This window comes from Equus quagga, chromosome 20 (assembly GCF_021613505.1).
Source record: "Equus quagga isolate Etosha38 chromosome 20, UCLA_HA_Equagga_1.0, whole genome shotgun sequence".
NCBI classification, from domain to species: domain Eukaryota; kingdom Metazoa; phylum Chordata; class Mammalia; order Perissodactyla; family Equidae; genus Equus; species Equus quagga.
Window position 1 is genome coordinate 7,807,132 of NC_060286.1, and position 24,967 is coordinate 7,832,098.

The 24,967-nt window shown below is 44.7% G+C and overlaps 1 protein-coding gene across 1 annotated transcript in view; it reads left to right on the forward strand.

Annotated features, from left to right (window-relative positions):
* The window catches only part of PRKCH (protein kinase C eta), a 212,516-nt gene that overhangs the window by 167,825 nt on the left and 19,724 nt on the right, over positions 1-24,967 (forward strand). Inside the window, exons 11-12 of the mRNA XM_046647473.1 lie at positions 22,134-22,272; positions 22,920-23,108. Coding sequence (XP_046503429.1) covers positions 22,134-22,272; positions 22,920-23,108 — 328 coding nt within the window. The remainder of the gene's footprint in view (positions 1-22,133; positions 22,273-22,919; positions 23,109-24,967) is intronic.

Sequence of the window (24,967 nt, forward strand, 5' to 3'; positions counted from 1 at the left end):
TACTTCTGTCATTGTTTAATGTCTAAAGTATTTTATCTGGGGTCTCAAACTCAAACACCTTCAGAATGGGGACCACTGGGGACACTCTAATCTCACAGCTCTAACCAAATGGAATTCATGTGTCTATACAACTAAAGTTCAGTTTAAAAAAGAAAGACAGGGGCCAGTCCAGTGGTGCAGTGGTTAAGTTTGCACGTTCCGCTTCAGCGGCCCGGGGTTCGCTGGTTCGGATCCCAGGTGCAGACATGGCACCACTTGGCAAGCCATGCTGTGGTAGGCATCCCACATATAAAGTAGAGGAAGGTGGGCATGGATGTTAGGTCAGGGCCAGTCTTCCTCAGCAAAAAAAAAAAAAGAGGAGGATTGGCAGCAGATGTTAGCTCAGGGCTGATCTTCCTCAAAAAAAAAACAAAAAAAAGACAGACAAGGAGCCCAAGGCCACACCAGCAGGAAGTATCCACAGGTTGCATTTGACCCTGGGTGCTAATTTACTTCCTCCAAAGCCCCCAGCTGTCCTTTAGCTCCAAATCAGTGCCCACCAGGCCTAGGCCATGCTTCTATTTCAGTAGGTCCCCTTTGGGTCTCTCAGAGAAAATGAAGGCAGTATTAGAATTTTACAGCCACAGTGAGCTCTTCCACCTCACTTTGGAAATATTGAGCTATCCCTCTGCAGTTGGGATGACAGCAAGACTGTGCTCAAGGAAATCCGCTGGAAAATCTGAGTTCTAGGAGAAATGTCAGGAATATCATCTTTCCTCATGGAATTTCTATGCGCTACTGTGGTGTTCCTGTGAGTCAGCAGGAGGAACTTCACCACACTGCGGCCTCAGGCCTCAAATCAGTGGGGCTGTGGCAGTATCCCAGGCCAGCCGGGGTGTAGGGGCGTGAGTGGTGTCATGCCAGCCCAGGAATGCGGGCTCCTTCAAGTGTGCAACGCCAACCCACCCAGGCCAAGTTTGAATTCCCTGGGTTCTTGGGTGGGCTCTCTGGAAAGCTCATCTTCCTTTCTTCTTTAGCCAACCCTTGCCACTCTCCCAGCAAGTTTCTCTTCAGTGCCAACAGTGAGTCTCCTAGAGAAGCAGACACTATCCTTATCCTAGACTTGCAGGAAGGGTTGGAGAGGCCATCATCCTTGCCCTGTGGCTCCCTGGTCTCAGAACGAGAAAGAAAAGGAAAAAAGAAACCCTAAGAAGAGGGAACTTGACTGCCTCTTCTTCCTTTTGGCCACGCAGTGACTCTTCCTGAACATTTAATAAAATCCTTTGGTCCTAAAGGGATAGGAAAGCTCCTGCAGGCGGTGGTCTTCCACAAAGCCTCTTATAAGGCATTGGTGTCTTCAAATGGAATTACCTAGACATTGTTTTCTTTAAAGGTGCATCTATATGTATGTGCCCTAAATTTCCCTGTGACTCTCTCCTTCCTTTTGGTCCCCAGCCTTTAACGCAGCAATTGACAAGGGGAATCTGTACCGATAACTACCATATTTCCCTGATTCCGGGAAACCACAGATCACTAAGTGCTGATGATTTCTGGTGTGATGTCAACAACAGTACTAGCAGCTGGCAGGTTCTTTTTGGTCATTAGTTTTAAGAAACTTCCCTGTTTCAGAAGCATTAAAGGGGAGGGAGCAGACACAGATCTTAGAACCAAGGCAATGCAGAGGTTGGGGTTTTGTTCTTCTCTAGGGAGTGATGGAGTTTTTTCCTTTCTAGGCCTGGTGATAGACGGTAGCTTGGTTAATGGTATTATTAAGGGCATCCTGGTGACAGCGAAAGGGAAGCGGAAGCCTCAATAGTCAGAAAAATATGTATAATCAGCTGAATTCAGAAGCTCTTCCCTTTTTTATGTGCTAGTCAGGTTTCTGCAGAAGGAGCAATATGAAGAGCAGCAGTGTGTGCAGACACCCACATTTCCACTGTGAGAAAAGCCAAGTCAGTCTACCCCTCCCCAGTTTGCACCTTGGTCGGTCTACGCTCCTGGTCATTTCTTTCCCAGAAACTGGGGAATCCAGTCTCAGATAGGAGCAGGTTTGGATATCCCAGTATTGCTTAGGGTAAAGATGAGAAATGCTGATAAGGTGGTTGAGTTTATCTTGCAAATGAGGCCTGTATTGTAAGTGGCCTTTCCTCGCTGGATTTCTCATCTCTCTACATGTATCTGGAAGAGTGAAGCTTGAGGATACAGTTCTACTCAGACAGAACTTATAGTCAAGTTTTTTGTTATTTTCTCAAGACAGTACTACTAACCAGATTTGTAAGCATCCCGTTTGTCATCCTTCATTCCCATCCAGGGTCTCACCTTCCCAAGGGGAGCATTGTTCTGAGTGATGTTCAGGTTCCTGTAATGCATTGTTAGCCTGGGTGGTGGGCCAGTCCAGGCTCTGGAGAGCTGTGCAGAGGCAGAAGGAGACTCCAGAAAGAGGCCATAAATCTTGCCAATCCTCCTCCAAGGGGCCGAGCCTCAGCCCCACTGCCAGGGCTTGCAGTTTCCAGGAATTGCATTTGATGCAGGTTTTAAGTTATGGCATAACTGTGTGTTTGTTTTAAATGGAGTTTTTGGTTTGGAAAGTGCCTTCACCCTCACCTGACATAGTGCAGTACACTTGCCCTTGTTTGCCTGGTGCGTTGAAAGACACAGGCTCAGAGTAGACCATCATGAAGTCATTCGTGGGCTTCATTTGACCATGAAGAAGGCTTCTCCACCATTCACTTATTCATTCAACGTGTCCTGCACATCTGCTGCATCCTGAGTTTGGCTCTGAAGACCAAAAGATAGAAAAAACAGGATCCTTGCCCTCAAGGATTTAGTCTACTGGGGACTCCAAACACATACATAAATTGACAGTTTAAGACATGGTACCAGAAATGCTCAAAGTAAAATATAAACAGGATGCGGTGAGAGCACAGGAAAGGAAGCTATTCATTCAGATGGAGAGGGTCAACAGAGGCCCTGGAGAAGAGACGGCATTTGAGCCATAGGTTTTCAGTTAACAATGAAATATGGAAATACATGCCAGGTGGATGGAGCAATAGGGACAGAGGACTGGAGGCAGGAAAGCATTCTGTGGTAAGGGATCGTGAGGACTCAGCAGGACTGGAGGACCGGAGTAGGGGGAGGTGGCAGTTGAAAAAGGTTGGGGTAAGAACATGGAAAGTTCTGAATGCTGGGCTAGGAAGTTTGGGCTTCATCTGCCTGTCAATAGAAGCCATCTGAGGTTTTTGAGACAGAGACTGACAGGAAATAAAGGTAATGTGTTAAACAGAGTGCAGAGGAACAAGCCTGGAAGCCAGGAGTTCAGGTAGGAGGCTCTAGAATAAGTCAGGCAAGAAATAGTCACAGCTTGAAGCAAGCCAGTGACAGTGGGAATAGGGTGATACAGTGAAGGACAAGCTGAGAGGACTCTGTGATGAACTGGATTTGAGGACCAAGGAGTCAGCATCAAAGATAACTCCAAGATTTCCAGCGGAGGACTCGAAAGCTGTTAACTGAGGGAAGACAGCAGTTGGGTGAAGTCCAGTTTTCATGCTTTTGTCTTTGAAGAGTTGAAACATCCTTAGTAGTTGTTTGGCCACACAGAAACAGAAGAACACAGAGGGTACCCAACAAACTTTTCTAGGTTCCTCCCTGTCTACTGTTTCATGTTATGCAAAGTTGATAGCTCACCTCCAGAGACAGATATTTTTGTCTGAATTCTTTTGTCTGAATTCTCTCTATGCCCCCCATTCGGTGAATTTCTAACTTCTCGTGCAGGTCTGGATCTCTGGAGAGGGGTGTTAGGGTAGAGATTTAGGTTTGGGAGCCATCTGCCTAGGGTAGTATTTGAATCCATGGGATTCAGCTGCACAGGACAACTGCACAGCTGGGCAGGTCACACACTCAGCAGCTCTACGGAGTCCCAGTCCATCATCGTCATTGAAGATTTGCGTAATGACTGAATTTTCTAGGAATTAGTGGTAACATGTCTTAAGAAAGGGGCGCCTTTTTATAATTTGCACAAAGGCGCCGTGTGGCCTAGCAGTAGTGCTGGAAATAAACCTAGGCGAGGGCCGAGAACAGACCTGTAGGGAACTGCCTACCCTGTAAGGGAGGGTAGAGGAGGAGGCAGCCACAAAGGAGACACTTAGGAGTGGCTGAGACTTAAGTAGCATTGTGTGTAGTTGCCTTGGAATTTACCTGAAGACAGAGTCACCACGTGTGGAACTCTCATCTTCCTTTGGCTTAATGACTCAGGTAGAGACTCTGCTAATAATAGCCCTCTGTTTCACCTTTTCACACATCCGATGGGTTTTCCTTGACCCCAGCAGATGGGGTAGTTAACAGTCTTCATTTGGTTAGCACTTAGAATTATCTGCTGGGCAGGTGAGCCTCGTCCAGGGTGAACAGCTGCCTCTAGAATGCCCGCTCCCGAGCCAACCATGTTGCTCCTAGGAGGGTAGGCCATGTTCCATGCTCCTGGGACAGGCCACTCCCTCAGGCCACTCACCTCTGTCACATTTGGCCCTGGCCAGCCAAGAATCAGGAGTTGCTGGGGCAGCTCCCAGCCCAGAACAGACAGAACCTCTGTGATGGCCCTGAGTCCTGACCTCTGAGGGCCTAGCAGGTGGAAGAAGCTTCTTGTCTCCCGAGCCACGAGAGAAAAGAAGGCATCCTCAGAGTAGTGGCTTGTAGCTGTCTTAGCTCCTCTGTGGCACAAACTACAAAGCTTACAGCCTCTCCCACGTGTGCCAACAGGATGGTATAAATGCTTCTTGCAGAAGAGAAAGCATGTGCTCTGCCTTGGCCCATGATTCTCTGCCCACACAGACCTGTCATTGCTGCCTTCTGGCACTTGTGACCTCATTTGCATCAGTGGAAAGTTACGGGAAGAGAGAGAGCACCACCTTCCTGGCCAGGAATGTGTCACATAACCTAAATGAAAAATTCCAAGTTCACATCTATATCAACGGGATCCAGGCTCTATAGGCAGATAAGACATTGTTTGGAATGGCCCTACAGCTCATGGTGAAGCTGGGGATTATCTGAGTGAGTGGAACTTTGTTGTTCGTACATTACCTGGATCAGTCAGTCAAAATGTTCTATTTTCAAAGTAATTCATTTTTTTTCAGATCTTAAGTTTTGATGTTTTTCATCAGCTGATTCTCTGCTTCTTAATTTGTATGAGGAATAGAGTACCTTTTCCAGTGGGAATAAGATCACTTGTCCTGTCTCTGGGGCTCACTGGTTTTTTTCTAACCATAGGTGAGCCTCGGCTCCCTTACCTACACAGCAGAAGCCCTCAGGAAGCTCTGGGATGATTTCATACCCTCCATCCTGTAAATGGGCAGGTGATCGCATCACCCCTTTTTACAGAAAGGACTCTGAAGCACAGAGGAGGGGAGAGAATTTTTCCACGGCTTCTGAGGGAGAATCGAGGCATGGAACCCAAGAGGCTGAGGTTCCGGAAATGTGTTCCCAAACTGCTTTCTCTGGAAAACACGGGGAACAACCGGCCGGTTCCCAGAGAAATTTTTGATTTATCAACTTCCAAAAAGAAATAAGTTCCATATGATGAGAATCATGTTCTTTGGTTTGGGCTTAAAGGATTTTCTAAGCTTTTAAGTTGTTTCTTGTCTAATATTCTATCCCATCTGGCTTTGGAGTTTTCCATGAAATGCCTTTTAAAAAAAATAATCAAATGAGATTTTCAACTTGATGAAGAACTTCAGGAATCTCGTCGTTCCTTTTCTTCCTGGACTGACCTTTTCATTTTATGCAAGCTGTCCAGGGGTGATTTGTCTTGTCTAGTTATAATACCACACAGTTATAAGGATGCTCAATCTCCAGGCACACACATTAGTCACTGGTTGTTGTACCTAAAACCCAACTTTCTTATATTAACTCTGGGACCAAATTGAGAGCCAGAGAAGGGACAGTGTGACTGGATGGGTGGCATAAAGCATTCACCACCAGTGGCAGAAAGCAGTTCTTACATTTCTTCCTCATTTCCTCAGCACCTGTTGTGAACAGAACACCAACTAGGCAGTGGAGGGAGATACACAGGCCAAAAGCGTTTTACATTCGAGGGGTGTGGACAAAGAGAATGCAGCCAGAGTTCAGGGTAATAAACATAGGGCTCATTCAATCAGCCTTAACTGCCTGCTCGGCCCTGTGCAGGCACCTTGTTCTGAGGTTCGAGACCTGAAAAAAGCATGGGAAGGACCCACAGGGAAGCTAACATGACAGTCAGTGCTATAAAATGCTGTAATGAGATGTATGTGCCAAATGCCATTGGAGCACAGAGGAGCGATGCCAAGCTTGTCCCAGGAAGGGAGGCAGAAGGCTTCTGAGACACAGCGGCTTCCACGAGGCTGAACGTCAGCCCAGGAGAGGAAGGAAGAAACGTGCTGGCCACAGCTCCTCCCACTAACCCGCGGGCTTTTTTCTTTCTCAGTCCATTTAGGACAATACTTTTATAAAAGTAAATTACTAGAAAAATGAAATTTTTAAAAGACATAAAATAGGGGGCAGCCCAGTGGCGCAGCGGTTAAGTTTTCACATTCCGCCTCCGTGGCCTGGGGTTCGCCGGTTCGGATCCTGGGTGTGGACATGGCACCACTTGGCAGGCCATGATGTGGCAGGCATCCCACATGTAAAGTAGAGGAAGATGGGCCTGGATGTTAGCTCAGGGCCAGTCTTCCTCAGCAAAAAGAGGAGGATTGGCAGCAGTTAGCTCAGGACTAATCTTCCTAAAAAAAAGACATAAAATAGAGGCCCTAATTTTTATTATAAGACTCAACAGACATAAAATTATTGTCAAATAGTTATAAAAGTTTCCAGACTCTTACTCTCAATTTTTCTACTTACTTCATCATTCATTTTCATTCATTCATTCATTCATTTGCTACTTACTCCATTGCAGGCCAGTAGCAGTTTGCAAGTGAGTCCTAGTCCGTGGACCCCACTTTGAGCCGTGTTGCCTTAAGCACAGGAGAACATACATGAGGGAAGAGAGGTCCATGAAGAGCGCAGTGCTAATCTGGGGATCTGAACCAGATGGGTAGCAGTGAGGCAAAAAATATGGCTGGAGGGACAGGCAGAGCCTGATGATGGTGCTTTATGGGTGCTAAAGCCAGATGGGAACCTCTTAAAGGTTCACACATTCAAAGGACAAGATCAGAATTGTATTTTGGAAAAACTGGTTCAGCATGGAGAATGGAGGAGCAAAAGGTGGAGAGACTGGTTAGAAAATGCAGTGATCCAGGTGGGAAATGATGGGGCTGAACATTGGCGTGGCAGTGTGGTGGAGAGAAGGCATCCAATTCTAAATATAATCAAGAGGAGTAGTCAGCTTTTAATGATTGACTGGACATGAGAAGTAGGGAGGGGATATCATCAGATGAGGAAATTGAGGCCAAGAGAGGTGACAGAGCTGAGACCAGAAGCTTTGCTTTCTGCCTCGGATTAGTGTTCTTGTCCCTTGACTAACTGACCAGGCAGTGCACCAGTTAATACCAGCATCCCAGCTTGTCCACCCAGCCCCGTGTGCTGCCTCTGAAGAGAGGGACGGATGTCCATCAGAAAGTTCCTGTGCATCGAGATGCCAGCCTGCTCACCAACACCCCTCCACCCCCACTGCCCAGCTCACCCAGCCAGCCTGCGTGACCTCTGTGCTCTCTGCTCATTGTCAGTCTTAATGAGAGAAGCTACTCCCAGAGCGCACCATGTCCTGTAGTATCCAGTTAAATTCACATAAATCCTGTTGAGGCATCTATGGAATTTTTAATACCCTTCTTTTACAAGAGCAAAGGTTGCTCTCACCTATAAGCCAAACATGAAGAGGCAGTCACCAAGCAGGGCAAATTCTCCTTTCTGGTATCTCTTGGAATTGGTTTGGTTCTAGTCTGGTCTTGGAAGATTGATGTCTAGAGTAGGGTAGACTTGAGAGTGTGTTTAGAGCAGAGAGGTTCCTGGGGTGCTGTTCTGGTGCTAGGTCATCCCCCAGACAGTATCCCAGCAGGCAGTGGCAGCTTCATGTTGACTCCAGAGGTCCCAGATGGGTGCCAGGCTCCCAGCACAAACCGGAATCCACCCAGCTTCCTCAGGGTACCCGGTGTCCTCCCTAACCTACGCTCACTGGGCTCTCAGAACCAGACCACCTGCAGCTGGCAGAGAGGGGACTTGCTGTTTAGATTAACAGCCACTCATTAGGGACCTACTATGCACAGAGCACTGTGTTAGGCACCAAAGGGAACTCAAAAATATAAAGATGGAGAAATGAAACAAGGAGGCACTTCTCCTTGTGGAGATCACATTTTATTTGGGAAAATAATAATCATAAAATAACAGCAGCCAGAGGCAGGATTTTGGAATTCCTACTCCCCGCCTGCCCCTCCTTTGACTACCCGTGACCTTTGTTGGCTTCCTCTCGTAAAGGAAGGCGAACACCAGCACAGTGGTATCGATGGAGATTCTTGAATGTGATCATGGTGCCCAGAGTTACTGCTCATTTGTGAAAACACATGATAAAAAATATTAATAGGTTTGGAAATGTCAAAAAGATACCTTCATTTATGACAGCATTGCTTATAACAGTGAGAAATTGGAAATAGCATCTCCTAAAAGGGGTCTTGCAGGGCCTGGTTTTATCATACCACTGAATGTATCAGACCGATATCCACTATCATGTTTATGTCCTCAACAATTAGTCAGGGAGAGGGTAGGGAACGAGGACTGGCTGGACCAGTTGAGTTTTATTTGATTGCATTGTGAGGTACAGATAGCATGTCACTTCCTGGTAATTCTGTGTTTCATTTCTGGAGAATTTCACTTCTCTAGAATGGAAATAAATTTCTCCAGCCACAGTGTTTTATAGATAGCAACAGGATTTAGTGACTTCTCTCATCCTCCTGTAGCTTATTCTGCTTAAAAGAATGTGTCGCCTGTGGTGAACTGCCCAGCATTTGACAAACCAGATGGAACTGGATGAACTTCAACTTAAACCAGCCTTTTCTCATTGTGCCGGGCAGGGTTGCTGATGCTGAACAGAGATCCAATTCCTATGTCTTAATGCATCCGAATTTGGTCTCAGCAAAGATGGGTGAAGTAGACAAAGGTGTTGTGGCTAATGAAGCTTAACCAGTTCTTGAGACATTTTGCTCACTGCCTGCTGCCAGGCCGTGGCATTGTATGACCAGCCCGCTCTGGCTTCATGCCATATGACCCACAGAGTAGTTTATAAGCCAGATGTGTCACTTCATATAATAGACCTACCTGCCCAAAACTCAAAGCGACAATGTTGTTTAAAATTTACAAAGTTTGTGTATATTCTCTGTTTTGAGTCTTGTAAAAATTTTAAGCAATAGGCCATGCGAATGTTATCTACTTTTTGGTTGATGAGGAAATAATAGCTACAGTTTCTGAAGCACTTAATGCATTCCAGGCAGTGTTCTAAGCAATTCACTTAAATAACTCATAATTCCCATGAAGCAGGAACTGTTGTTATCTGCATTTCATGATAAGGACACAAACATGAGTGGTTAAGTAACTTGCCCAAGATCGCACAGCTAGTAAATAGCAGGGCCAAGACTCTAACCCAGGCAGCCTGGTTCCAGAGTCTGTGCCCTTCACCTCACACTATACTGCCTTTTGGAATCAGACAGACAGACAGACAGACAGACAGAGATTGGTTGAATAACCTCCCAAGGTCACGTGGGGTTAGGGACGGAAGCAGACTGAGAAGAAGAGCATAGTTGAGAATTTGCCCTTGGCCTTTATCTCTGTGTTGTGTGAGGACTCCATTCTTGGCCACAAGTCCAGATTTGTTTTGTCTCCAGAATTGATCACTCTGGATTTGTTACCAGTTAAGATCATCAACAAGGAATCCGATTCCCTAGGAAATGTAAGATATGCCCTTCTGTTATTACTGTATGAAACCTTATATTTGCAAAGATCTTTAATGGCCTCTGTAATGTACATACGGACATACAATGTTGTGACGCAGGTTACTTATGGAGTGAAATCTAGGGTTAGTGATTATTTAGATTAAGGTCTATCACCTTGTGACCTTGATGTGTTATTAGAGAAACTGAGGTGCTGGGGAAATTGACCAAAGAGAAATAGCCATTCTTTATTGAGTCAAGATTAGTCCAGCATTTAGGCAAGAAGAATGTTAGTGTCCTCTCAAAAGGTGTGTTCAGCTGCTACTTTTATCTACAGGTTTGGAGATACTTTCTAAACTGAAAATAAGACACACAGGCTAAAAAATAATTCTCTCCATGATTTATGAATTCTGTTGACTTTTAAGATCTTAGGAAGTTAGGATGACTCTTACTTTTGCACGTAATAGGTTATCTTTATTAAGAAGAATACTACTGAGTAAAATTTGAAAGTCTTTGGACAGTGTCTCAACCCATAAGTACTCAGATATTTAAAAATGAACACCTAAATGCTTGTCTTGGGAAACCTGGGCTCTGTCAAGCCAGGTGCTGGGGACAGAGTGGGTGGGTGGTCAGGAAGTAACAGTGAGTTCTCCCAAAGGGAATTTCTTAGGGGACAATTCGATGTCTTTGGCACATTTTGCTGTGACATGCCCAGCATTTGGGGGAGATCAGTAAAGTTCCTTGGAAAGGGACTCAGATGTGTGTTGCTATCATGTGTCTGGCCTGTGATCAGTACTCCAGAAATGATCTGTGAAATATTCCAGGCCTACCCTTGGAGTTTGTAATCTGACTGAGGAAAGTAAGGCTTTTTATGCAAAACATAATTAGAGAACAAAGTAATGCCAGCTGTAGTCCAGAATTAAAATGTGAGGTTCATATTTAATTCCAAGGGCCTGGGAGTGGTTCTGAACTACAGGTGTTCTCTTGGGTTTTTCAGACTTCCCTTTAGATGGCTTAGTTTTACTCTCTGATGGGGGTAGCAGATAACCAGAGAGACCTGCTGACGTGGCCAAAAGTTCTGGTTCAAGTCGGAAGCGCACCCCCCACGCCCCAATGTTGTGCAAGGCATTACTAATGCTGGCAATGGTTTGTGTTTAACTATTTGCCAAAAGCAGCCTGTATATCCCTTCCTGAGGTTGGTGCTATAAACTCTAGTCCTTCCTGTCATAAAACACTCCTCATCGCCCCCTCACAGCAGTAGCCACATCCCCTTTCCCAGTGTGCGAGGCTGCGTGCTTGGACAGCAAATGGCTGCCACAACTTTGCTGCTTGTTTTCCCCAAGCCAAAGAGAAGTTCTAACCCTGGCAAAGCAACGATGTTCCTACTTCCTCTCAATGGGATGTCTTCCGGGAACCAGCCTCCGTGCTGACGGGGTCTAGTGCCCTTCATCACAAGAGCCCTGGGTTTCCTTAGAGGGAACCAGCTGTAGCTAGAAATGTTAAGATATCTCATTGTCCCCTCACTTGTTGGTCTGTGTATTTGTATTGATAGCTCAGTTGTGTGGTTTTTCTTTCTAAGGACAAGAGCCACAGCATTTATCCACTTAATAACAACAATGACAGCGACAACAATGGTTAACATTACCTAGTGCTGTGTGTCCTCTGATGTTTAACAGAGTGTCACTCTATGAACCTGTTGGTATAGGTGCCGTGTATCCAACATAAACCTAGTAGGATCCATCTGCCCCTGCCCATCCCCACTCCACAGCTGCCCCAATTGTCCGTAAGATCTTATTGCTTAAGAGGGAACCATGTTCTGACTCCTCCTTGCTGGAAGTCTTCCTTTGTCTTCATGCATGTGCCCTGCAAGCAGCCAGCCAGTAAGGAGCTCCTCCATGCCTATCCTGTGCCTAGCTTGCAGGGTCTCAGAATCCCCATCACTCTCTGATCCTGTTTATGGTCTTGCTGTGTGAGAACCTCCATTTTCTTGTTGGCTTTCTGTGGCCAGGAAGCACAGCTGCCTGGGCAGGTGGTTTTCCGTGGGTCAGCTGCACTCAGCTGTCTGCACCAGGGGAGCTTGAGGAGTTAAGCAGGATTCAGCGTGTTGAGCACTTTATCCTCTTTGGACTGTCAAGTCCAAGTGTACTATTGGCCCCGGCATCCTTGCTGTGTTGTCAGAGCTAGGCCCAATGGTTGGGAGGCCCCTAGCCGCAAAGGTTCGGTCATCTCCTTGGTGTCTTTGTCTGAGACCCCCATCTTGCCTCCCTGCCTTCCCTTGCTGAGTGCATCCGCACACTGATCGCTGCCAGGTGTCACGTAGGAAGCATTTTGGCAAGGAGAATCAGTGAGAGAGGTTTTCTTGGCAACTGTAAAATAAAAGTACTGTAAGGAGCTGCTAAATAAATCTGTGCTACTTCAGCTAGGGAATTTCAACCCTCCTGGGAGTAGAGGGGTGTGGAATGAAAAAATATATATAGAAGGCTCAGCTGTCAGCTTGATGGCTCATTGATTTGATGGACCTAAGGAGATGTATGATCTGAATACTGTGGACATTAATCAAACCCATTCCCTCCTACATTTGTCCAGAGAGTCAATGGGTGTTTTCTTTGTACATTTTTTCCTACCATAAGACAAGGCAAGGGGAACTCTCTTGGTCCCTATGCTCAAGTTAGGTTGGTCCTGTGTGTACACAGTGGTGAAAGTGGAAACATGCTGCCTGCATACCAAGGGCTTCAGACACCAGAGCTGGACGGAGACCAACCCCTGGCTTCTGGGCGTTAGTCTGTGAGTCCCTGGCCCTGTTTGAAAGGGGCTGTAAGAGCCAGCCTTGTACAGAGTCATTTTCATGATCATTTCCCATTCCAAGTAGCTGTGGGGAAGAAATATGAAAGGGTAGGGGGAAAGAACCTCAGAGGTGCCTTGGTAACACTTTCTGGGTTGGAAAGTGTTTTATTGACTTTCTTCATTCATCAGAAAAATGAGTTATTTTGCATTCAACCTTATAGTGATGAATGTTTCTGTTTCGCATACAGCCATGCACCACATAACAACGTTTCAGTCAATGAGAGACCACACATACAATGGTGGTCCCACAAGATTAGTATCGTAGCCTCAGTGTGTAGTGGGCGATATCTTCTTGGTTTGTGTGAGTACACGCTATGATGTTCGCACAATGATGAAGTTGCCTGACGACTGTTTCTCAGAAGGCGTCGTGCTGTTAAACAACGCGTGACTGTGTTTGTTCCTAAGCAGATGTTCTCATAGGCCAGCCTCACAAACACCAGATAAAATGTCACTTCACGAGCAGAAATGGCATGAGGACCTCGTTTAGTAATTTGCAATGTTGCTTCTTTTAGTAGTAGCCTCATTTTCATACTTCAGTTCAGACTACAGGGACTTGTTGTGGGGCTGTTGAAAATATAAATGCCATCCATAGCAATTATATAATATGGTAGACACTTCAGGTAATTTCAATGGTAAAAAATGAGCTTATGACAACAGATTCAGAATTCCGAGTCCACAAATGTTCAGGTTGATTTTTTTCAACATGGCCTTGCAGACTGGTTCCAAAGAAAGCTTTTCCATTCCTACCAGTGGATCATTTTCCCTACATGTCTTCCTTGGGAATTACGGGCTTAAACGGTACAGAAACCAAAAAAAATTATTAAAGCCAAAATATGTAAACATATATTTTAATGATTTCTTCCTGGTTAGCAAAGTAATATATAATTCCTATAAGAAATTTAGAAAATACTAAAAACGAAAAGAAAAATCATTTATAAATATATCACCCAGAAATAGACTTTTAACCTTTCTCTTTTATCTTTTCCCACCTCTCCTTTGTCCCTCCTGTCTTCTTTCCCTCAATACCCCCAATTGTAACATAATTAAGAGAAGATTGAAAATACAATTTTGTACCCTGTTTTGTCACCTAGAATTATATAAGCCTATAAATAAGTCATGAAACCCACTAGCTATAAAGATTGATAGATTTGACTATATAAAAAATATGCAAGTTACCATAAACAAAACTTTAAAAAAAGGGCAATATTATTTGCAACCAATATAACAAATTACTGCTATCCATAATGTGTAATAAACTTCTAAAAAGTAATAGAAAAAATAACTCAAATTTTAAAATCGGTAAAACATGTGACTAGGCAGTGGAAGAAATACAAATGGCCATTAAACATGTATTTTTTAAAGCTTAATCTCATTAATAATCAAGAAATGAAATTAAAACAATGAGATCATTTTTCCCTAGCATATTGGCAAGGATATAAGGATGATTACATCTAACCTGAATAAGGAAGCCAAATGGATACTCTTGTACCCAACTGGTGGGAGCATAAATTAGTGTAAACTTTTTGGAGAGCACTTGCTCAACATCTATTTAAATTTATACACTTAAACACAACATTTCTACTTCTAAAAATTTATCCTAAATAAACTCTCCTACAAGTGTGCAAATAATGTTCATTACTCCATTGTTTGAAGTTGCAAAAAGTTAGAAACAACCTAAATGTTCATGGAGAGGACTAGTTAAGTTATGGTACATCTTTATAATGGAATTTATGTAACCATTACAGAGAATGAGGCAGATTGAAAGGACATAGAAATATATCCAAAATATTTGTCAAGTAAGTAAAGCAAGTTCCTTTATCACATGTGTTAGTGTAGCACTGAGAAGATAAGACTGGAAGACTAGGAACCTGTCATCGTTTTCTCTGTATTTTTTCTCAGGAATGATTGAATTTTATATAATGAAAATATTATTTTTAGGGGCCAGCCGGTGGCACAGCAATTGAGTTTGCACATTCCACTTTGGCCACCCGGGGTTCGCCGGTTCAGATCCTGGATGCAGACATATGCACCACTTGTCAAGCCATGCCACATAGAAAGTAGAGGAAGATGGGCATGGATGTTAGCTCAGGGCCAGTCTTCCTCAGCAAAAAATAGGAGGATTGGCAGCAGATGTTAGCTCAGGGCTAATCTTCCTCAAAAAAAAAAAAGAAAAGAAAATATTATTTTTATAGTCAAAAAAGAAATAATTTTAAAAAGAAAAAAATTCTATCATAAACATTTCTCTACATTTTTAGACGTTCATAAAATTTTAGCATCTTTCATAAAATTCTGTTGTGGATATACTATAATTTATTTATCCATTCCCCTATTAATAAATAATTTAGTTTGTTTCCAAATTTTGCTTTTATGTGTGATGCAGCAACAAATATCTTTGTAAAATAAAATAGTTATGTTTACACTCACAAGAGGTTACATCCTGTGGCAGACACTGAGAGTTTAACTTAGAAACTGAGTCCATTAGATGATTTTGAATATAAAAGGTTAGCATTTTCTAATTATTTTAAACCCTAACAAGACTATAGATGGCCCACCTGGAGGCAAAGACTCGTGTCCCTGTTCCCCTGGGCACTTGGCTGTGCCACCAACTCTGGCTGTGATTTTTGCTAATGTTTGTGGTCTCAGTGTGGAAAAGACCAGGCGTCTTATCCTCAGCGTACTCTTCCCAAGGCTCAGTCCCAAGCCCTCTCTTTCTCCTGCCACTTCCTCTCCCCAAGTGAACTCGTCCACACCCAGCTAATGACTCTCAACTTTATATCCCCAGCCCAGCATTTCCTCTGAGTTCTCGCCACGTATATTCAGCTGCCTATTAAACATCTCCACTTGGATGTCTAAAAAAATAGCTCAAAATGTCCAAAATAAATTCCGTGAGCCAGAACATGCTCACACTTCCTTTCCTTTTACCCTCTGTATCCTTCCCTTACTAAATGCCATTTCTTTTTCCCCATAATAGTTCTCGATCCATCTAGTTCTCTTTACCTTACTGCCCCACCCTAGTCCAGGCCACTATCATTTCTTTTCTAGGTGTTCCAGTGGCTTCCCAACGATCTCTTCATGTTCTATCTTATCCCCTCTGATCTGTTATCCATGTTGTAGCTGGAGGCTTGTTGTAAAATCACCAATTAATGCCATCCCTCTCCTCTGTGAGACTTTTCAGTGGTTTCTCTTTCCTCTTTGGCTAAACACTGAATTCCTCCCTGGCCCCTGCCCTATCAGGCTCCTCCTCTCTCCTGTCTCCTTCAGTAGTCTGAGCCCCTTGCATATTGCATGGCTCATGGATGATACTTAGTGTTGTTGGGTGGGCGAAGGGTGATGGTAGGTAATACATGAATGGCACTACCTCTAACTTGTAATAAAACCAAATTTTAGGCTTTTGCTATTTCAGTGGCTTTTAAAAATTCTTTTACAAATTTAATACAATCAGTATTGCTTTGAAAAAATTTCAAGTTTATATAAACCCAGACACTCAAAACACAAGCCAACCCTAAATGGTTTTGTTCTGAAATTACGATTGTAAGCCAAATTCACTCTCTTGGCAGATGCCACCTCTTAACACTTGCCCAGCCTCTCCTTAGAAGAGGGCCGTGAATTATTTTCTGAATATTTTACCACTAGAAGGAGATTTGCTATGCATTCCCCTACTCCTATACTTTCATGGGTTATGTAAAATCCGTTGAACGTCTCCATGCACAAGCTAAAAATCAAAGCAAAAAAAATTATTTTTGCAGAATTTTGATAACGCATTTAATAGTGATATGCACAAAAATATCTTTTTGTAATAGTTCAGTCTTGGGATATTTATTAATTCTCAGATGGTTCTGGTTTTGATTAGTGAAGTCCTCTCAGGAAACAGTCTGCCAGGAGGATTTGCCAGGGACACGACATCGCTACATAGAAGAGCGTGTGCCTACTGTTGTGAGTTATGAGCCCAGGCCTTGGAGGGAGGTGAGCAGAACTGAGTTCAAATCCTGACTTTACACCTGGCTAACTAAATGATGTTGGTGGAGATTCTACTTAATAGGGTTGTTTTGAGGATAAAATAACATGAATAAAGCACTTATCACTTGAATAATCAATATATGTTAGCTTTTTTTTTTTTGGTGGGGGGAAGACTAGCCCTGAGCTAACATCTGCCAATCCTCCTCTTTTTGCTGAGGAAGACTGGCCCTGAGCTAACATCCGTGCCCATCTTCCTCTATTTTATATGTGGGACGCCTACCACAGCATGGCTTCCCAAGCAGTGCCATGTCTGCACCTGGGATCCAAATTGGCGAACCTTGGGCCGCCAAAGTGGAACATGCACACTTAACCACTGTGCCACCGGGCCAACCCTTGTATGTTAGCTTTTAATGACACTATTATTATTATTATCCACAGAAGCTTTTTTTCAGGTTCTCTGGATACACACACCCCCCCCTCCAAATGAGCAAACAAAGGGCAATATATTTATAATAGTGTATTGACTGTATATTTTATGATAACTAATATCAAAGTGATACTTTATTAAAGAATTATTGTCTTTTAGATTCAGATATTAGGATATTTATAGATGAGATGATTTCATGTCTTAGATTTGCTTCAAAATCTGAAAAAAAAGATGGATCAGGAAAGGAGTAAATGCATAGTGAAACAAGATTGGGCATGCGTTGGTAGCTGCTGATGCTGTGCGATCACTACGGGAGTTGGTAAGGATTCCCTATATTTCTGTATATGTTTGAAATTTTCCATGGTAAAAATTTTTAAAACACATTAAAAATAGTTACTGAATAGGCTTACATTCATTCTTGTTCAAGGAGCCAGCTCTCAACTCACTTTCCTTTATTTCTTTTGGAAGAGTAACTGATTCCAGTGATCTAAGCAGTAGGACTCATGTCAGTTTGTTTTACGACTCTCAGAATAGCTCATGGTGGTAACAAAATAAATACAATTTCTTTGTTTTCAACCACTTTGGAATCTTCTCTGAAACTTCTGTGGGCATTTGAAGTAACCCTGATTACCCAGCCAGAACAATGTACCTTTCAGGCAACCAAGGAGGATAAAATAACTCTTTCTACTCTTCTGTGCTTGCATGACCAAAGGTACAGCTATTAAATACCTGTGCCCAATGACCTAATGAACGATGAGCCTGTAATTGTGCATTTGGCATTTTGGGATTTGAGCCTCTGCCCTGTATGAACTTGTCATCTTCGTTGTGTAGCCTTGTTAAGTTTGGCTCCTGGGTTACGTGTTGGCATGGAGGCTGCGGAACTCAGAGCCAACTGACCTCTGCATAGTTCAAATTCAAGTCAGGAGTCATAGGATGACTTTTTTTGCTTTTACTTTGTTTTCTTTTTAATGAAGATAAGGATTTACCCTTAGAGTGGAAGCTGGCTATGGCCGTAAATGGCTCTGTAACTTTTGGATCTGTTTGACTAACCCTCTGAATGTCCTATTTCCATCTGGGTGCAAGCCAGGGGAAAGCATTGTGTTGGATCCTCTCTGCTTTAGAATGGCTTCTCCTAAAGCTGCTCCCCTCCTCCAGCTTCATTAAAGCAAAGAGTTTGAACGTGTATTTCAGGATTCTTCTTTTCCCTCCAAATTCTGTCTCTAAGGTGTAAAGCACATGGCTTTTTATAAGTCCAGTTACTTTGGAACAAGGTTCATGGAACTTCCTTCCTTCACCTAAAAATGAGACAGGCTCTGACTTGACCAGGGAAGCTCACTGTTGTCCATCTGAGATGCTTCTGTTTCTCTCTTTGGTCAGCCCCTTCTGCCAGGACCAAGCTAGAACTGGAAAGGAGTAAGGCTCAGCCCCAGCTAAGGGAGAGATAGGTGCACAGACAGAGCCTTCTGGAATGCAGTGCAGGTGTGCTGTCATAGAGCTATGAACTGGTGTTCTAGGGGCAGGGTTGACTATCTAGGACATCAGCACCTTCCTTACAGTGGAGGTGTAAGACATTTGGACTGAGGGTAGAATTGATAGCCTGGGATTATATTATGCTCTTAATTGAACCCCCTTGGCATTCCAATTTGAGGATTTTGTCTTATTAGGTAATACCTGGTGTGAAACCAGCAGTGGCATTTCCCTCAGGGCTGGTACAGTTCTCAGAATGCCTAAAATTAGACTGAAAAATCAGGATTGAGGTATATAACCTGACTGCGTTCCCCCGGGCATCCCGTGACCAGGATGAATTGCCTCCCTTGTGCTGCTCAGTTCTGTCTCTGAGCGGCGGGGCTGTGCTCCAGGACTCCTCTGTGCAGAGGGCATTGTGATGAGCACCTTACGAAACTGATCGCAAACCACTTTTCTCTCCCTGAACCATTCCGGCTGCCCGTGACAGCAGCTGAGTAAGAAGCAATCAACCTCTTACCTGGAGTGTTAGTCACCAGCTCTCTTGAGCAATCACAGGTCAGCTCTTTAGCCCGTTGTGGGGGTCTGTTAGCACTTGTTTCTGTGACCCAAGAAAATCCTTTCGGAACCCTTAGCAGGCGTAACACCTTCAGGGGAATTCAGAAAATCAGTAACCTTGTTTGGCAACGGGAGGGAGTCAGAGTGCTCTGGGCACAGGTCCACACGGACCTGGATCTCTGGGCTAGAGCATGGTGCTGATAAAGCCATCCCCCATGGCCTTGGTCTCTCCTGGGGCCACAGACTAGAATCTCTCTAACCTTGGCCAGCCAGCCAGCCACCTGGAATGTTTGCCATCAGTCCCAGAGGAGCCAGACAACCGGGCACTCACAGGGCCTCGAGTTTGAAGCTACTTCTGGAAGAACAACTGAGAGAGACTGTGCTCCTGGAGGTAGTCTCCCTCACGTGTACACAACCCCAGTCATCCTCACCCCTGACCCTGGGCTCTTGTGACCCACCTTCACGTGGGTTAAATAAGTCTCGCTCATGCTGTGTGTGTGGTGAGGGAACAGTTCCCACAGCCCACAGCCCACTGAGAACAGTAGCTTGTGTGGGAGTAGGATTCGGCTTGGAGAGGGGCAGGAGCGGACTGGGGGGCCGAGGCTGTGTTTGGTTTAGAGGTGGAGAAGCCTTGCATTTCTGCAGTGGCTGCGCAGGTTTCCTGCACACCTTTACCTTACGCCGCTTGTACGTGGAAGACGGCCTCCAGGAACCCGGGAACAGACAGGAGGTCTGGTCTGTGCTCCCGCTGACCCAGGCCAAGAAAGCTCTGCTGCCTTAACCTCGCTTATCGGGGATTCCTGGAAAACAGGGCTTTGTTTTCATTCCTGGGTGTCTTCCACTGATTGCTCTCTGTGAGACCAGCAAGGTCAGGCTGTATCAACTCACAGGGCACCATGTGGAAACCAGTCTCGCCAGTTCTGTCACCACCTACCTCCTCCAAGCTGCAACGTGATCTGGGGCTGGACCAGACCAGCCTTTTCCCTTGGGCCAAGCGGGCCAACAGACCTGTATTCTCAAAGTAGGGATAGGAGGACAGAACCATGCGTACCCAACACAGCCCACTGTGCACGTGAAGCTCCAGAACTGCAGTCAGCTGGAGCCACTGTGAACATGCTGCCGTGAGGGGACACCATCACCCAGAACAGCATAGCCTCCCGCACAGCAGTTGACTGCATGGCTCCAGGTCAAGGAATCACCTACCATCCCCTGCTGCCAGTGCAGCCTGCTCCTTCCCGATAAGCCCGAGTGGTCTCCTCTGAGCATGTCATCCTTTAGCAAAGCATAAAGGCGTCACCCAATAGGCCAGATTGCTTCTCTCGCCCTGGTCCTCTCCAGGCTGAGCCTGGAGGCTGGCAGTAGTGTGTGTCTGCAGGACTCTTTCCCAGCCTGCCATGATGACAGGCCTCCCTCTGTAACAATGCTGACCTGATGACAATGGGAAAACGTTGTGCTAGAGGCCCCTGTTGGGGAGGGGGTGTTTTAGGAGGGCACCGGCTTTCATTTGCAGACAGTTTTATCAGTGTCCGGCTGTGTTCATGCCTTCCTGAGGCCTTGCACCAAACAAGAATTGTTGCTGCTGGAAATTCTCTTCCCTTAAGAGGATTCTGCTGCTAGGGGTTGGGGAAGGGATGGTAAGTGCTTTTGTCCTGGGCTCCCCATCATCTCCCATGCCCCTGTGTACCTGTTCTTACTCCTGTTTTGTCTTTTCCTGGTTATTAACGTCCCCACTAACCCAGTGAATCTAAGACAGAAACCCAGGAGTCATCATTTCTGCTGCTTCCCCCTGTCTACCTCTAAGTGGTCATCAGCCCATATTACTGGTTGTGTTTTCGCCAAAGCACTGCCAACTGACACCTTACTTTCCATTCCGTTTGTTACTGTCCCAGTTCAGGTCTTAACATCTCCTGAAACTGTTCCAGCCACCTCTAGCTGATCTTTCTGTCCAGCTAGGAACGTGTTAGTCCTTCATTAGAGAGATTCAATGGGTCACAGAATTCCTTAGTATGGCATTCAGGGCACTTCACAGTTTGGACCTAATCATTTTGATGGTCCGGTGGTCCATGCTGGCCCCTTCTCCAGCCTCACTTCACCACATGGGGTTCCTGAGCCCACCTGATATCACCCCTCTGCCCCTGCCCCCCGTGAACTGGCCCCACAGTGACCTCACACCCCTTCTCTGCCTGGAAGACTCTGACTCAGGCTTTAAGACCCAGCTCAATTTCTATGTCTACTGTGGAACTGTCCCTCTCTCCTCCCAATGGAAGGAATTGTTACTTTTTGTTTTTCTCTCACAGCACTTGGTTTATATTCCCATTATGCCGCTTTTATTGTACAACAGTTTTCTCTCTCCCTAACCTCCTCTTCCACCCTTCCCATACATGTGTGTTTATAGATGTGTATGTATATAGACGTGCACATCCATCCAGATGTATGTATAATGAGCAAGTATTTATCGAGTGCACTGTGCTGAGCACAACGGTGAACCACATCAACCAGACCCCTCCTTCGTGGAGCTTACCGTCTAGCAAGTGTTTGTCTCCCCGTCACACTTGAGTTCCTTGGGGAGAAAGATTATCTGTACTCTTGATGCCTGTCACAGTCCCTTCCACACAGTGGCCACTTGCTCCAGGAATGTTCACTAAGTGAACTCCAGTGAGCAGAGATAGATGCCAGAGTGGAGGATGGGGACAGGGTAGGTGGATGGCTTATAGGTACAAGGTGAACGGGAAGCCTAGAAAAGCCACATTCTGCCCTCAGTTTCTAAAGGGCAGCCTGCATTTTTATATGTGGTTCCATTCATATGGAACCATCATCTAGGAACCATGAGGCAGATTTTGAGAGTTGATCTAAATTTTTTATCCAGATAACCCAAACAAATTTTTCTCTTTGAAGTCTGTCCAGAGAGCTCGCTCGGCCGCGCATGACCACTCTGTGGTCTGATCACCCGTCCCCTGAGCCAGCTGTCCAGGTACATGGTCTGCAGCCTGGCTGCCCTACCACATGCTGCTCTTTGTTTCTTTCAGAGATCTGAAACTGGACAATGTACTGTTGGACCACGAGGGCCACTGTAAACTGGCCGACTTCGGGATGTGCAAGGAGGGGATCTGTAACGGAGTCACCACGGCAACCTTCTGTGGCACACCTGACTATATTGCTCCAGAGGTGAGTGCGGCTGCTTGGGCCGCTTTGGAAATCCAGGCTCTGCAGTAACCCTCATCAGAAATGCCACGGGCTGCTTTTGTGTGCTCTGACTTTATGGGAGGCACTGAAAGCGGAGGCCTCCAGACTCCTTCATGGCTCATTGGGTGAATGATGGCTGAAAATGTCCTCAGTCCCTCTAAATAAGAATTTGAGTCAAAAAAATTTTTGTAAACTTTGCAGTTGCTTTAGGCCTTAGGCCTGATTGAGAACAAAGTGTGCGCCACTCACGGCTATTTAGTTTACTATCTTCTTTGCCTCCACCCAGCGCTTTAATCCCAGCCCCATTTAGCAGAAGTAAAGGAAAGCTCCTGAATCTTTCCCGTATGGGTGAGTGAGCCCAATCTCCTCTTCCTTCTGCATAGATGTAGTTCCAAAATGCTATTACGATGGCCTAAGCAGGCCATAAATGTTTGATCTCCTGGACGAGGAGCCCTCCAAGTTGATCACAGGAAAAACAGACCACTCACTAAGATAGAATGAAACATGCATGTCAGCACAGGAAACTCCGTTTTTACCTTATTTCCTAATCCATCATTTTCCCTAGTCATTAAGGACACATTTGTTAATCAGATGCATGAAGCACTTCTCATATTGCCCGCTTTGCACAGATCCTCCAAGAGATGCTGTATGGGCCCGCGGTAGATTGGTGGGCAATGGGCGTGCTGCTCTACGAAATGCTCTGCGGTCACGCGCCCTTTGAGGCAGAGAACGAAGATGACCTCTTTGAGGCCATACTGAACGATGAAGTGGTCTACCCTACATGGCTCCATGAAGATGCCACGGGAATCCTGAAATCTGTAAGTTTGGCTTGCATAGCCATCTTTCAACCTACTGCAAACCGGCTTGTTCTATGTGCTTCTTGTGTGTGTGTTTTTAATACCTCCCACCGGTAAGCTACCAGCTCCAATCGAAATTTGCATTTTAATCTGTAGAATCAAAGAATCAGAGCTCTCCCTGGCTGTTTTCCTCTCTTATACAATAGTTATTCCTGGGTGAACGGCAATAGCAGTTGATGGCATTGTTTGCCAACTATCAAGTATTTCTAGCACCTATGGCTTTAGTGTAAGTGAAGTGATGCTCCTGCTTCATCCAGTCAGGACATACCAGGGCGCTGGGTCACATGAACACCATTCCCAGTTCGTTACAATACTGATTGTGTTCTGTCGGCATTGTCCAAGGGGCAGGACGAAAGGGCCTTTCCCTGAGTGCTGGGAGAGAAGAGAGGTTCTCCAAACTTCTGCAGATCTCTTGCTTTCCTGTTATCCTTGTGCAAGCCAGGTGCCAGGCCCAGGATTCAGATGCAGGGGTAATATGACGTTGAAAAGTCTTTCCTGCGTGCATGTAACGCATATGCTAGAAGCCTTATTTTGAAGTGAGAAAGAAACATGGATTTGATGCTTTTATGTTGAAAATAAGAAAGCACACGTAAGTTGGCTCAGTTCTATAACCACGTTAGTTGAATTTGAAAATCATGTATTATCACCTACTGTATACACAGGAGGAAGAAAGATGAATAAAAGGTCAGTTCTTCAAATAGGGAAAAATCAGAACAGTCCGTTCTCTGTTGGATAGGATCTATGGGATAAAAGAATTATTTTCTCAAGTCATATCCTTTCTAATGATTTGAGACAAAAAACTAAATGTGGGAAATATTAGCTATCTTATTGAAAGACTTGTCTCTCTTCAGAAATCTCCAGTCATATAATCAGTGCCATTTCAAGAACATTTTGTATGCAGGTCACTGTTTACTGGGCTGAAGGCATGATTGTCCCTGAGAATTCTCCACGTCACTAAAAGAGGAATAATCACACAAGTCCTTCTGAGGCAAACGTTGCTGAAGTGAATTGTAATTCGTAATTTGGTTCTCAAGTTCAGGTGCCACTACTCTCCTGATATTGAGGAAGTGCTGATCCATATAGAAATAAAAGTGAAGGACTTTTGGGTTTTACCAAATGTCTCCTATCTAGCGTGTCTTCATAAGAACAATTTAGTTATATATTTAGTAAAAATTTTGGACTAAAGAAACCAAGAATGTGGCTTTTATAATTTTATGAATAAAAACCTCAAGGAGAAGGGCTTGTGTTTGTGGATTTATGCCCTGAAGTTTCTTAACTTCTGGAAGGGAAATGTGCCCACTTACACTGTCCCCTGCTGACTTTGATGACCTCATCTATGGTAACACAACCTAATCATGCTACAGAGTCTGGCTTACTTTGCATTATTATTTTCCCAGCTCCACGGTCCAGAATCTGGCTCTTTGTGATTCTCGGCGCGTGCTAATCCCCTGCAGCCTGCGACAACCACCATCATAATACTAATGGTTCTTCATGGTGCACATATTTAGTCCAATTACTATAGCTGATTTAGCATTTTCAATATTTAAAATAAGGACCCCAGAGTTTATAATTCAAATGAAAATGCTGGTTCAAGCCATAAAGAAACGTGCATTGTTGGCCTTGGTATATTAAAGTCGCTATGCTTTGTACCATGGAGGGTAAGAAATAAAAGTCAGTCTGCCTCAAGAAAGTTTAAAGTTCTCTATTTAGGAATTGACAATCCAGTTCAGTGTTTCTCATTCCTCATACCTTTTGAATCTAGGTCCAGTAGAAATCTTAAGAGGTCACATCATCATTTGAGTTGAAAATCACCCACATCT